Consider the following 15397-nt stretch of genomic DNA (forward strand, 5'->3'; position numbering starts at 1 on the left):
TATGTATGTATGTATGTATGTATGTATGTGTGTGTGTGTGTGTGTATGTATGTATGTATGTATGTATGTATGTATGTATGTATGTGTGTATGTGTGTATGTGTGCGTACGTACGTACGTATGTATGTGTGTATGTGTGCGTACGTACGTACGTATGTATGTATGTATGTATGTATGTATGTATGTATGTATGTATGTATGTATGTATGTGTACACGTTTTATTTGTTTGTTTGTATGGTTCCTCTTCTCCGTGTGATTCAATGATTAACTCTGATAAAACAGTTTACCAATTCACGATTACTCAAATATGTTGAACAAATTATTCAATAGCTAAACTTTATTTTATAATATTGAAACTTGCTATACACAATGGTGTTTATTTTTAACAATGTGCTTGGGGAACAAATTACCCTAAAAATGAAAGTTTGCTCCTGATCCTCTTAAAATAATAAATACAATTTGGGGATTTCCTTTTTGTTTTCAAGGAAATCGTCAATCTCCAAGATGTTTTCCCGAAAGAGTTAGCACAGTATTCAGTGGCCATATTGGATTCGAAAATGACTAAATTTTGATATCTATATAAGATGACCCCTCGTTATTTTCCTTGATTTGAACTGAGAATGGGTTTGTGTTTTCGTGAAAAAGCAACAGCAAGAATTTAAAAAGTTTATTTCCCAGGAGCAGTTCCTATCAATAGACAGGTTACCTTCTACCTGCAATTTAGAAACGCGTATTTCAATAAATCACCTGTTCTTCTTCAGTGTCAACAGTTGATGTCAGAAACAGAATAATCCATATGTTGTAATCCAGGATCGAAACTGAAAGTGTTTCTCCACCTCAAATGGAATTAGAGAGAATTTATATTCTTCATGACGAACATGCATATACTGTGATATTTATCTTTTGTGTAAACCATGGTAATAGGCCATCGAGAAAGGTGACGTTTAATTTCTTTCTTCTTTTTTTTCGAAAATAGTCTACCTGCAATTGTACTTTTTATAAAGGATGAACATAATAACGTATTTAGTACATGCAACAAGTTTGTAACATAATATGAAGTTTTAGCTTTGTAGATTACTTACAGTGGCTTCGTGCGTGAGCTAGTGTGTATAATTATATCTATCTACAATGATACGAGAGTGATGTGTAGCGATGGATGGGTATTTCCTTCCATCTAATCCTAGATGCACTTTCATTTCCCTGTGTTTCGTATCCTACGTATAAGCTTAGATGTGTGTATATATATATATATATATATACCCCTATATTCTTGGTCTATTAAACGGTGATATTTTCCTTTTAGCAACGCATGTACATGTCGTTATCATAACGACAGAGCGCCGTTGGGAATGCTTGAGGGTGCATGTGTCAATTGTTCGAATTCCTTGGACAAACCGAAGTACGTGTAACTGTAGGGACGATAGTATATAGCGCCGGCCTGTCTTCTTGGCGTCGATCTGTACAAATTACCATACTCAGCCCAATAACACGTAACTGTGTATATGATTAAGATATGCGTGTTGAGTGCGATGCTGAGAAATGATTGTGATGGTGGTAATAGGAATGTTATTGAAAAGATGGTATAATTATATGAATAAAATGACTATTGTAACTCATATTTTCAAGTCATTGCTGCATTATATATCGGGGGGGGGGGGGGCTCAGTGTTTCGAAAACTCTGAATCGCCATGTTCTACAGAAAAAAACATGATACACGCATTTGGCAAAAGAAAAGTATTAATGAACTCTCACCATATCTTTAATACAAAAGGCTGTTTCTCTTTTTTCATAGTCTCTCTCAACGCAAAACAGTTTCCAATCTGTCTGTTATAGGCAATGTTTTGTGAATTATTTCTTTAAACCCTTCGTTGGAGATGTAATACTACTGGAAGGGCTGGGTTTCAATACTTCGCGGATTATTTATTGATGTATTTGTTCAAAACGCAGCTGCTCTGACTTGACAGTCATTTTAAAATGCTTATTAGAGCTTATTTTTCAAAGTCGACAGACGCTTTGGAAGGGATTACTTACTTAAGAAGTCAATATGCCGCCTCTTTTATTCTTAAGACCCGTCAACAGTGGTAGCATTATAAACGATCGACTAATAATTGAACAATAAGGATGTAAAACGTACATTGCTTGAAACAGATTAAAGTGAATGATATGCTATTTACTACACTTAACGCGGGTGGCTGTATATTTCCTAGAAACTGTACTTGTAACACAACTGAAATAAACTAGTTTTTAATCTCATCAATGACGTGTTAGTGCAATCTTTTTGCACCTTGTTTTGGTTTCGGCAATGTAAGGCAATCAACTAGTCTTCATCCAGCTCACATTAAAGTGGCCATTTGGATATGCGAAACGGGTATTTACCAGTATGTTCGATTTCTATAATGAAAATACAATTTTATATATGTTTTTCATTAGAAAACACAATGTGAAACAATATGTTCCACGTCCATGTTTGTACATGTCCTCATAAACGGCAAAATAAATCTGAACAAATTGTGTACGATTTGTTATTGTACGTACAGGAAGTGACGTGTAAACAAACTGGATAAACATAAAGTTCATCATTTGTAATCACTACTAATCACACAATACGTGAAAGCAACAGACGCATGCGCAGACTGGACATGAATCGGATGTTGTTATTACATGCCATTTTGTTTACCCGTTTATTTACAAATAACTACTGGTACGTACGATGATAAACTTTTTTTCTACATTTTACAAGCCTAGGATTTCTTTTTGAGTAACAAATATTTGTCGAAGATATTTCAAATTGCTTTACAGCTAGAAAAAGAATGGCGAAATTGTTTTTTTTCTCATCTACATTGAAACCCTTTAAAGTTCAGTGACAAAGAAAGTAAATTCTTTAAAAAAAAACAAATTATGTTAACAAAGAAATATAATAAATGTGGTAAGCGTTTTAGGAGAATTTGTTACTGTGAAATACACTTCCTTTATATGTATGTTGCATTAGTCTAGTTCCTATACAGTATTGTTACCATTTACACCTCTACTCACAGTATAGTCAAAGTCGTCACTCTATCTAGAAGTCCTGAGATGCATGAGATGTAATTTAAAATTCATCCACAGCCACCCACCCACCCACCCACACAGTCATTAACATCATGTCTTTGTTAATCGATCACAAAATTCTAACCAATAACACAGTCTCTCTTAAAGTTAATGTTTATTGGGCCAGGTATATAGTGTCCAAATATGGTATATTTGTCAGCTCAGTATGTTACTTATACACTGTTTACATCACTATAGCAGCTGGGGTTCATTGATTGGATGAACAACTAATTTGTGCTGATCGAGGGACTTTGACAAGACTGTGGTTTACCACAGTTGGCTTCCAGACTAATGTTGCATAAACTAGTGAATGATATCAGAAAACAAAAAAACTAAGAAACATAGCAACGGTTTCAGACACTGACTTTTTCACAATTGAAAGAAGACCGCTTTCATAACACATGTAATTACAATCACCACAGACCTTCTATGATAACCCCAGTAATTGCTAGACCGGTACAACCAACGATACATTTCACTACATGATTTGTGAAAGTGGTACTTCAAAATGCCGCCACCCACACCATGATGTCGAAATGTACAATGTAAATTGCCTTTAATCAAAGACTCGATGACAATGGTACCAGACAGTTTCACGTGTCTTGTTAACACAACATGTTTCGATAGTTACGGAGACTACTGACAAAGAAGGGTCACATTTTTCAGTTGAACTTACTGTTACTATGGATTCCAGGTATCAGTATATAATGATCCATACTTCAAACATCATACAATATAACACGAACACTGGAACAATTACTAACCCCTCGCAACAAACTCATGCATATAATAATCTATCCAACCATCCAACCATCCATCCATCCATCCATGCCTGCATGCACGCATACATACATACATACATACATACATACATACATACATACATACATACGTACGTACATACATACATACACACACACACACATACATACATACATACATACATACATACATACATACATACATACATACATACATACATACATACATATAGACAGACAGACACACGTCATTGCACTTTCACTGATGTACATGCAAAGTATATCGTTACTGCACAATGTATCCTAATTCTTGTCTCCAGGATGTACAAAGTACACAATCCACACGTACGTATACGGAGTAAATCTTTGTAAATCGTGGATTACTAAAACTGTAACCCAGGGACAAACGCATTTTCGGGATTATTTACGTGCAGCACAGTAATACGCAAGTTGAATTTCTTTTAGGCGATCACGATAACACTGTATAACTGCTCTTGGCAGTCTAAGTTAACATTCTGTAATACAATTGAATGGATATCAAAATGGAGAAGGGAATCGAGTAGATCGTTACATTACCAGTACAGATATAGCAAACTTAATGTACACTTTATTTAAATGAACACAAATGAAGATTGGATGCTCAATTAACTGAAGGGGGTTCCGTTTTTTGACCAAACAGAGGATCATCAGGTCAGACACACACACACACACACACACACACACACACACACACACACACACACACACACACACACACGCACGCACGCACGCACGCACGAACGCACATATACAAATGTATATATAATATATGTGTGTGTGTGTGTGTGTGTGTGTGTGTGTGTGTGCGCGCGCTGCCCTAATGATCCTCTGTTACTGAGAGTACCAAAGAAAACAACGTAGCTTGGTGTCTTTTTATATAGCTCCATTTATTTGGTATAATTGCACTTCAAAAGATATCTCTGAACATCAAAGTCATCAAATAAACATTATATTACAGCAAAAATGTATCACAGACAACAATAGGTGGTAACAATGTAACTGTTACGAAGCTAACAACTTCCTTCACTTGACGCATCTTTAGTCAACGTGTCTTATCGCATGATGTAGTACGTCATCGGTTGAAATATCGAAATCATACACTGCATTGTGGACTATTATTGTTGATGATGAAGCTCTCGCAAAATTCGAATAATTATGTTTAAATCAAAATACTAGTATCCTGTGTCTCAAATGCTCTTATCAGTGTAACTTTTTTTAAACACAGTATTAAACATATTTTAGTCCTCCAAGCAATGATTTCATGATGTGTCACATGGACAGCAAAATACTGTAGAACAGCAGAATCAACGTCCCGAACAGTGTTCTCGTGAAAATTCACGTTACGTTACGTAACATACACAATGCAGTAAGTATCAACTTAAGATATTCGAAAGTGGTCATATGGATGATTTTGGAATATTGAATAAAAAAAAGTTTACGTTGTGCTTCTATTTGATACAAAAATACAATGTGAAACAACATAGACCAAGTCATTTTTTGTAACTCAATAACCTGAATTAAAAAGTTTTAATATGTAAAACGTTTGTTGTTGTACGTACAGGAAGTGATTTTTAAATAAACTGGGTGAACACGAGCAATCACTATGTAATGGCAAGTCTTTGCATGCGTCTGTCACTCCCCAATACAATTATGCATGATGACGTTTCAATACACGGGGAAGGGAAATACAGACAGACAGACAGACAGACAGACAGACAAACAAACAAACAAACAAACAAACAAACATACGGTAAGTACACAAATGAAAACTTGATGTCGCATACACATCACAACCTGTACGTACCACAGCACACAATGTATATATATATATATATATATATATATATATATATATATATATATATATATATATATATATATATATATATATATATATATATATACATATATGCACATTGTTTTTGTTTTCGAGTAGAAGTACACAGTAAAGTTGACTAAAAGTCCAAAACAAATTACCCATTTCTCATTCAAGTGTCCGCTTTTCACAAAGAGAAGAACTAGCAACACTTGTTCATTCATATGAATAATGTCACTTTCTGAGAAGATATATACAAATTATACGACATGTTGAGATTTCTCCCGGCCATTTATATTTCAGCGAAAGTAAAATGTCCAATAATATGATAAATTCGGATATATACACGCCTGCGTACAGCCGTCAATTACTTATGAAGGTCCTATAAAAGCCAGTCATAAGGTATAAATTCTTAATTTGAAAGTGACAGAAAATGACTGTCACTATCATTATTTCTAACGAACTTTGTTTCTAAGCTACCCTTACACATTCCTTTCAATTTCCCAGTGAGATCTACATTATTATTTTGTTGCTTACTAACATATCCCTTGGACTTGCCGTCGTCCGTCCGATTCTGTTCTAGTGGTGATCCTAGCCTATCATTTTTAGACGGGTCCATTTAACATTGGCATAATGTCAATATTGCTTTTAACACATTTCGCAGAAATGGATCAAATGGTATGATTTGATTTGACACATATCCCAGCTACCCATATTTTGGAGTTTCAAATCTCTGAGGATAGTAAACAAGGAAATCCAAGTAATCGAACATGTTATTGTGGAATCGAAAACACTTAAATGTTCGGAACTTCGTTTTTTTTTTTACATTATCTGTTTTGTACAAAGCAATATTAGAAACCAATCTCATATCATATACGTTAGACCAAAACGGACTATGCTCCCTCTGTCTCAGTCTGTCTTCATCTCTGCCTCTCTATGTCTGCCTGCCTGCCTGCCTGCCTGTCTGTCTGTCTGTCTGTCTGTCTTCCTGCCTGCCTGCCTGTCTGTCTGTCTGTCTGTCTGTCTGTCTGTCTGTCTGTCTGTCTGTCTGTCTATCTATCAGTCTGTCTGTCTGTCTGTCTGTCTGTCTGTCTGTCTGTCTGTCTGTCTGTCTGTCTGTCTGTCTGTCTGTCTGTCTGTCTGTCTGTCTCTAACATATACTGGATGAGTCTGAGAGCAAATGATGAAAACCATTTAACAATCTAAATGAAAATAGGTCGCTTGTAAACATAAAAGTGCCTTCTGGTGAAGACAAATGATAGGTCACCTGTTGCGCACATACTAAGCTAATGTAGTACATTGCCATCTGTGGTTTAGTCACCAACCCTAAGGTGTACTTTAACATTTCCTGTTGAGATCTTGATTGTCTGACAATGTCAATAGCGACATCTCAACAGGTCATTGGGTTGATGTAAATGAATGTTGTAGAACGCTCATCTATTGATGTGCAAAGGCCGGTGGCAATGATGGATGGATGAATCTATTGATACATTTCAATATGGCTTTCAAATATAACTGAAGACGGATAGGTACAGCTACGCTTGCAATCAGCAAAATAAAATGCGGCACATAGACTAAACTTCGGTAATAAAACGGTTACATAAAATGTGCATGTCAATTTACTTTCTGTAAAAATACCCCCCCCCCCCCAACGAAATGCACTGCCCAGCTGATTTATATTGTACTACCCCATGTCTGCAATGTCTGTACAGTAGAATCACAGTTTTCACGTATTACAATCGTCCTATGGCATTGTTATCGCAGTTTATGGCGTAATAGGGGGTCGCATGCCAATCACATCATCGAACCACATAATGCCTGGATACCAGCTTTATAATCTGCCAAAACTTCAGACATCACTTTGGATAATATCAACTGTAATCTAAAGCAAAAAAAACCCCGACGGTTGAGTATGCTTCACTATGTAGAAAACTGCGTTTTGAATTGCATTCGCCATTGTCTCCAACAACCAGTATAAAGTCATTGTTGCGTCCCTTTTAATAATTCATACAATGGTGTTTTTCCTCAAGGTAACTATTACTTCGGAGCTCAGCATTACTTCAGAATCGACATTAGTGAATGTTCTGATGAAAACGTTTGTTGTAGGCATTTTAGCAACGACACCACTTGACGTAAGGTATACGTACGCACATGCGTATATCAATTTGAACCGTGTGGTATAGTAGGAGTGTGACATTCATGTAACAAGTGCGTGGCTTTAAGAAAAGTATAAAATTGTTTACAGGAAACCCGAGTTGACCCCTCAGTTTTGATAATTCTCTCACTTAACAGCACCACACCTGCTAGCCCTAATGTAAAGTCACTTCACAGTTCCGAATGTCCTGTATCGTCTCTTGCACTGACTGATCGTCATAACCTACGGCACACATTGTTCACTTATGCACGGACTACGGAAACGTTTTGAAGTGGAATTCAGGAGGGAATTTTTTTTTTTACAAAATTGTATACAATATGTCGACATTTTCTTCTTTCATTGTATCAAGTGACAGGCTTTTAGTGAGCCCCGTATGATAATATCTGTGACGTCATTAAAAACGTGTTCTATATTTTTGGTATCCGTTGCACACGTGAAGTGGGAGTAAATCTCTCGTCCGGGTTTAAGGTTACACTCTTCAAACTTGGCTTCTATGTACTCGCCAGCTTCGTCATATGTATTTGGACCTATGCAAAGAGACACAAATGACTAATAGATTTACAATGAAAGCGATGTAGTGTTGAGCAGAAGTGCACTGTCATTGAAGATATCACATTTTGGCAATTGAAGTATTTGTTGTGTATTCATCGGAGAGCTCCTGCTTGTTGAAAAGTCTAGAAAACAGAGCATATTATTAACAGTTCGCAGACATCGTGAAATAGAACTAAAAATGTGAAATGAAACATTTATAAAAGCTGAGAGTAAAGGGAGCAGCCAAGTGTATTGTAACCCTTGGGTTTTGTGTTGTGTTGTGTTGTGTTGTGTTGTGTTGTGTTGTGTTGTGTTGCGTTGCGTTGTGCTGTGTTTGTGCTGTGCTGTGCTGCGCTGCGCTGCGCTGCGCTGCGCTGCGTTGCGTTGCGTTGCGTTGCGTGTTGTGTTGTGTGTTGTGTTGTGTTGTGTTGTGTTGTGTTGTGTTGTGTTGTGTTGTGTATTATTTACACATTAATGCATATTGTCTTTCAATATGTAAATCCTTTGAAGGAAAAGATTTTGGCCTAGTTTAGGCAAACTTAATTCCATAAAAAGTCAATCTCAATCGATATATTTATTTCATGCGTGGTAAATTTACACATTCAAGTTGGTTTGAAGATCAATAGGATATGAAGCGTTACTTTTACAATTTTGGTGGTATATTTCTCCCTTTCAATGCAACCATGAGCGTCAGTAAGATGGGATGACTTTTCAATATTATGAGTTACTAGTATACATAGTATGCAAACTAAAATGGGATAGATGATAAAAAATACCAGAGTGTTCTAATTAAATGTAAACAGTGTACGTGCTCTTACCCGTGTATTCTGGGAAACATATCGTCAATGGAGACCTTACGATCTTTTCCTCGAACAGATCTTTCTTATTAAGGAAAAGGATAAATGATGTCTCTTCAAACCACCCGCTGTTGAGAGTTGACTCAAATAATTTACGGGACTCGTGCATTCGATTCTGTCAAATAGAGTAAAGCAGAGGTCAATATGTGCTTGGACGTGAGTAGAAAGATATTGGGTTTAAAACGACCACTTCAAATGGCCGGAGCTGCATTATTGTGTCTGTAAGGATGCATCTCCCCGGACCGCGGTCTTCACCGTTACATCCATTAAAAGAAGTGAAAAGGGTAGGGATAAAACCATCTAAATGCCATGTTGCTGTGGAACGTTCCCTACTCTAGGGTACTTAGGCGATTCTTTGGCGCCATTCAACCGAAGAGACTATATGATGTACGTAAGAAGGTCGTGTAATAGTACTGTTGTAAAGTCGTCTGATAAAATATGCTTGTTTTGATTGTTTTTGATTTGAGCTTGAAATATCCACCCAGAAGTCATCCCCGACAATGAATCAACGTTACGTTAAATCTATCACCCACAGAGCTGACCTCCCTATCTGTACTTTTTGTAAACGGGAGAGACTTTTCTAGTACATTCATTGCATACATTCTACACTTCAAATATAACAACGAAGCCAATCCAAGTGGACATAACGATGGATGGCTATGTAAGATTTATTCACAATGCTAATTGGAAGATGTTGGCAGAGTCTGTCTGTCTGTCTGTCTGTCTGTCTGTCTGTCTGTCTGTCTGTCTGTCTGTCTGTCTGTCGGTCTGTCTGTCTGTCTGTCTGTCTGTCTGTCTCTCAGTCTGTCTGTCTCTAGCTCACACACACACACACACACACACACACACACACAGACACGTCCACATGGTATGTTACTTAAATCTGCATCTTGGCAAGCAAGGTAATACATGTAGTAAGCCGATTGGTCTATAGGTTAATTAATTTATACATGCAGGCTACATTTTCAATCATGATGTTCAAATGGAACAGCTGGAGCGTAGTATGCACGTTGAGATGTCATTGGCGTGGATCGCACACAGTTGGGAATCTTTGAAAGCAATTCTGGCCTTGAAACATGAAATTTCTACTCCTATCTAGGACAAACTGATTGAACATCAGGTCATTTCTATGAATAGTTAATTCAAATGGAAACAAAACTCGAATAATTTCTGAATGGATGTTAACTGCGGTTCACTGTAGCAAACATTATCTTCCTAAATTAGCATGTGTATGGAAGAATCCTCTTGTACGTGTTACATTGATAGAATTGTGTTTTTCCCTAGCGCACAGTCAAACAACTATTTCCATATTCGTGGTCAATTATACAGCACAATAATGCCGAGAAATACCGATTAACCCCCGAACACTTTACATCCATATTATATCGATCTGGATTTGCCATTATTATCCTAAATGATGTAATTTATAATGTGTACTCCAAAATTGTGTGTACGTGACACTTAAACGTCTAGTCACTTCGTTTAAACCCATTTCACCAACGTTAAACACATATAGACACTATGTGCATTAAACCCTTGGCCTTTGTTAGAGATTGTATTTGTGGATAGGTATGAGGGTAGGTAGGTAGGTAGGTAGGTAGGTAGGTAGGTAGGTAGGTAGGTAGGTAGGTAGGTAGATAGATAGATAGATAGATAGATAGATAGATAGATAGATAGATAGATAGATAGATAGATAGATAGATAGATAGAGAGAGAGAGAGAGAGCTAGCTAGACAGACAGACAGACAGACAGACAGACAGACAGACAGACAGACAGACAGACAGACAGACAGACAGACAGACAGACAGACAGACAGACAGACAGACAGACAGACAGACAGATAGATAGATAGATAGATAGATAGATAGATAGATAGATAGGTAGGTAGGTAGTATTAATTGTCAAGCACATTTATTAAATTATTAGTAAGATCTTTTTAAACAATCATCTTTTAATCCTTCAAAAACGGATTACAACAAATCGCATCCTTTGTACGTCTTACGCCAGCTGTGTCACCAAACTGATGAATTATTTGCAGAAACAAAAGATATATCGACATCAGTCTATATTGAGTAATCATATTCCTATAGGCAAGTATATATGGAAATCTCTCTTCTTCAGCAGGCAAAAAATATTAAACCCGGATGCATTTTACATTTAGTCGACATTATACTTACTACCCGCGAAGAACCTTCAGTGCATTTGCTTGCTCGTGGTACGAGACACGGTTCATGCAAAGACATAACATGTAATGAGTGCCGGTAAGTTATCAAAGCATAAACACCACAGGATTCCGGATCCCATGACTCTGTTTACTGATATAACTGATATATTAGTGATATAAAACTGAGAAGGCTGTTACTCTTACATTATAATTTCTACAGATATAAACAATCTGGTAAAAGCATTGCGTAAACCTAACATCAAAGGCACCCACTGTTGTTTTTGTATCAGTTGTTTTGTTGATTTTACCTAATTTTGTCTTTGTGTGAAGTCTTTCCTTGGCTCAATTCATGGAATCAACACACTGATGGTTTTTTTTCGCTGGTTGTATCAATGACAATGTAGTCATGTTTATAGAATAGAGGTATTGGTCCCCCGAGACCTTTTTTCAACCTGTCTTTACTAGCGAATATTGTGATTTTAACAATTTTATTTCATTGTCTTTCGTCAATAGTTTTTTTTATCACATCGATTTGATGTGTTTTTGCAATTATCCCACGAAGAGCTAATAGCACGAAACCTCACATTTTAAAACCATAAGAGGTTTCGAAATTTGGTCGCGGCTAGCCTTTTTGTTCATAATTATAGAGGTAACTTGTATTGTTTTAGTATCTGAATGTGGATGACGTTATGATATGCTTGATTGTTAATAAGAAACTTAAAGAGGTATTTATTTAGGACTTCTTTAAACTTCTGCTTGAACAAAAAACAAAGGAAAAACATGACCCAAGGCCGTGTCTGTAACTCAATAAATTGTAACAGAAGGTTTGTTATAGTACGTACAGGAAATGATTTGTAAATAAACTGGTTAAAACAGACATACACACTTTAATGCTGCACTAGCTGCAACTGGATTAATTTATAAAAAAATGTTTTGTTAGGTACAACAACTTGCTCGTAATATCGTACACACTGAACAGTATTGCATCACCTGTAGTTAAAACATATTTTTGCAGCTGTATACTTGATAAATAAAATAAAATAAAATAAAAAAGATTTATGTCCGCACCCAAAAACAGCATTCTCAGCGGCGTTAATGATTTCAACCTGTTTCTGTGGTATTTATGGATAATATCGACCACCGATTAACACGTACAAGATATAATTATTGATATTTTGACAATTTCAGTGAAAATATTATCTTGTTTGAACGAAAAAAAATACTCAAGTTACAGGAAGTGCAGTTTTAACATGGTGATAGATTCAAAATCAAGCTTTGTCGTGGCTCAAAATGTAAACTTGTCACATAGTACAGATTCAATTAATGATAAGTAACTGGTCAATGTTTAGTGAATATAACGTTCCAGTTACGGCTCGTGTAGGTTAAATTGTAACTTGGGTCTCTTTCCGACTGCAATGGGAGTACACAGCACAAATGCACACACACACACACACACACACACACACACACACACACACACACACAATACATACACACACACATACTCACACACAATATATATACACACACACACACACACACACACACACACACACACACACACACACACACACACACATATATATATATATATATATATATATATATATATATATATATATATATATATATATATATATATATATATATATATATATATATATACACACACACTAGCAGACTAAACTGATTGAGAAGGCAAAACTCACTAATATTGAACAAAAAAGTGTTGTGTTCGAAACCCAGGGCGTGGAATGCCTTAGGATTTTGAATATTTGAATATATTTGAATATGACGAAACGTCATTAGCTACCACAGACCATAAACCTAACAATGCTAACAGACTGTGTCTCCTTTAACCGTACGTTATTCAACCCTAGAACAATATCTATACCACCACGTTTTGATGATAAAAAGGCGTCTTACCATCTCCTCGTCTTCTGCTAATACTAGATCATATTCACTAAGAGCTACGCAAAATATAATCGCTGTTACGTCTTCAAAACAGTGAATCCACTTCTTTCGTTGTGACCTTTGGCCTCCTACATCTACCATTCTAAGACAAATGTGAAAAATGAAAGGAACGGGTGAATCTCAATTGTTTAATGTCTCCAGATGCTTTCATTGTAAATGGAGATGTGAGGCAGACACAGCGTTGTATCTGTTCAGCAACTCGATTGAACGTCTTGGGAATGTTCGAATATCTTATTAGCCAGTAATATTAACCAACATATTATTTTTGGATAGAAATCCAATACTTTGGTGGATGGCTCACTCATTTGTATGTAACAAATATAGCTTTCTTGTCTGCAAGTTACGGTATCATCTTTCTCTTTAGAAAGCGTCTCGATATCAGTCGATCGCCATCAAAAGGCATTTCTTCAAAAATTGCAAATGGAGACGTCTATGGATGCTATCTGATAGAATAATGTGCGTGTACCGTATATCAATTAATGAAGATGTTCTACCGATCAAATCCGTAAGTCTTCCGAAATTGAAAGTTTGATCTTCTACAAGTTTGGGAATACATTGGTTTGTGTGAAGAAATTCACTGAAGCGAGTCAGACTCATTTTCTCCAATATGCCGTGTTATTCCGTGTCTAGATAAACTTGGATTATCAGTTAAAAAGCATCATTCCTAATGCTTATTACGCGGATACACAGTGTACATGATCATGCATATATCTGTGTACGTTCTTACTGTATGGCGGCGACGTCACATAACTGCTTTTAAAGATATAAAGTACTAAACTCTGTCAGACAGGTCATTGTTGCAACACCAAGACTACTTACTTGAACTGAAGTTTCCTGAATTCAAAGTGCGTTTCCACGATTCCGGTAGTTCTAACTCTACCTCTAAGGACATCTTGTTGAGTTGGTATGTACTCTACCGCAGCAAGACGATCTATGGAGTTTAGATAGTAGGCTGTGGAGTCATTCAGTTGATATTCTCTAGATCGCCTAAAGGTTTCTTGTACACCTTTATCCAGCCATAGTCGTTTTATCGATGTTGCCAGTTCAGGTCTTAAGAATCCTTCTTCGACTTCACCTGCTTTTGCCAGTATCCACTGAGCATCTTTCTGTATCATCACCATAATGAAGGAATGATATTAAGTAAACGAAATTTGGTAGGTATTTATCAAACACAAGACAAAATCAGGAGTCAATACAAATTTTGAAAACAGATATCAAAATGATATCAAAACTAAACTATTTCAGAATCCAATATGGTTGCTGAATACTGTGTTAACCCGATAGGAAAATAATAGACTGTTGATTTGCTTGAAAACACAAAATTTCTTTCGAAAAGACCAAGAACAATCTTTCGTATCACAAAGTTTGGAGATATTTTGCGAACTTTGTATTTATGTAAATCAGCTCCCACAAGACGCATTCTACCTTACTTCAGCATGAGCGGAAAGCGTATCCTATCCTGTCCAAATAGATAATTCCATCTCACGGAAAGGTAGCGTTTACGCAAAGTGAAAGTTTTTAAATTATTTGTTATTTCTACTCAGTGGTCAACATAAGAAATTTAAAATTTGCAAAGTTGGAAGATAAAGTTAACAGAATTTTGATTTCGACCTAAATCTTAAAAAGATTAATCCGCATCCATTGTAACTTCAGGAAAAAAAACATGCTATAAAACGTTCACCTTACAACATTCTCGCGGCGTGTTTCCAGTAACTTATTCGAACTCAAGTTTTCAATTTATTTTGAGAGTTACTGAAACGTGAATATTAGAATAGCGCAACTTTTACAACATAAAGCAATTAGACAGTCTCTCGTATTTCCATGTTATCATCCTAATTTCCATACTTCAGCGGGAATCATTTGACTCCCAGGTGCGCTGGTCAGGTTCCCGACAAAGTCCCCAGGAGTGAAATCTGATCAACGCGTATCTAGTGGATAAATTGATAGCTTCAAATACGTTTCGGAACCCTTTATCTATATGCTTGCTAAAAATAGCTACCATCGTGCAAATG

The 15397-nt window shown here is 36.4% G+C and overlaps 1 protein-coding gene across 1 annotated transcript in view; it reads right to left on the reverse strand.

Annotated features, from left to right (window-relative positions):
- Positions 1 to 7433: 7433 nt before the first annotated feature.
- Positions 7434 to 15397, reverse strand: part of LOC144446044 (guanine nucleotide-binding protein G(i) subunit alpha-like) — a 51143-nt gene continuing 43179 nt past the window's right edge. Inside the window, exons 4-7 of the mRNA XM_078135762.1 lie at positions 14205 to 14491; positions 13338 to 13467; positions 9208 to 9361; positions 7434 to 8385 (exon numbers count right to left, since the gene is read on the reverse strand). Of these exons, the coding sequence (XP_077991888.1) occupies positions 8195 to 8385; positions 9208 to 9361; positions 13338 to 13467; positions 14205 to 14491 (762 nt within the window). The 3' untranslated portion in view covers positions 7434 to 8194. The remainder of the gene's footprint in view (positions 8386 to 9207; positions 9362 to 13337; positions 13468 to 14204; positions 14492 to 15397) is intronic.

This window comes from Glandiceps talaboti, chromosome 1, assembly GCF_964340395.1.
Source record: "Glandiceps talaboti chromosome 1, keGlaTala1.1, whole genome shotgun sequence".
Lineage (NCBI taxonomy): Eukaryota > Metazoa > Hemichordata > Enteropneusta > Spengelidae > Glandiceps > Glandiceps talaboti.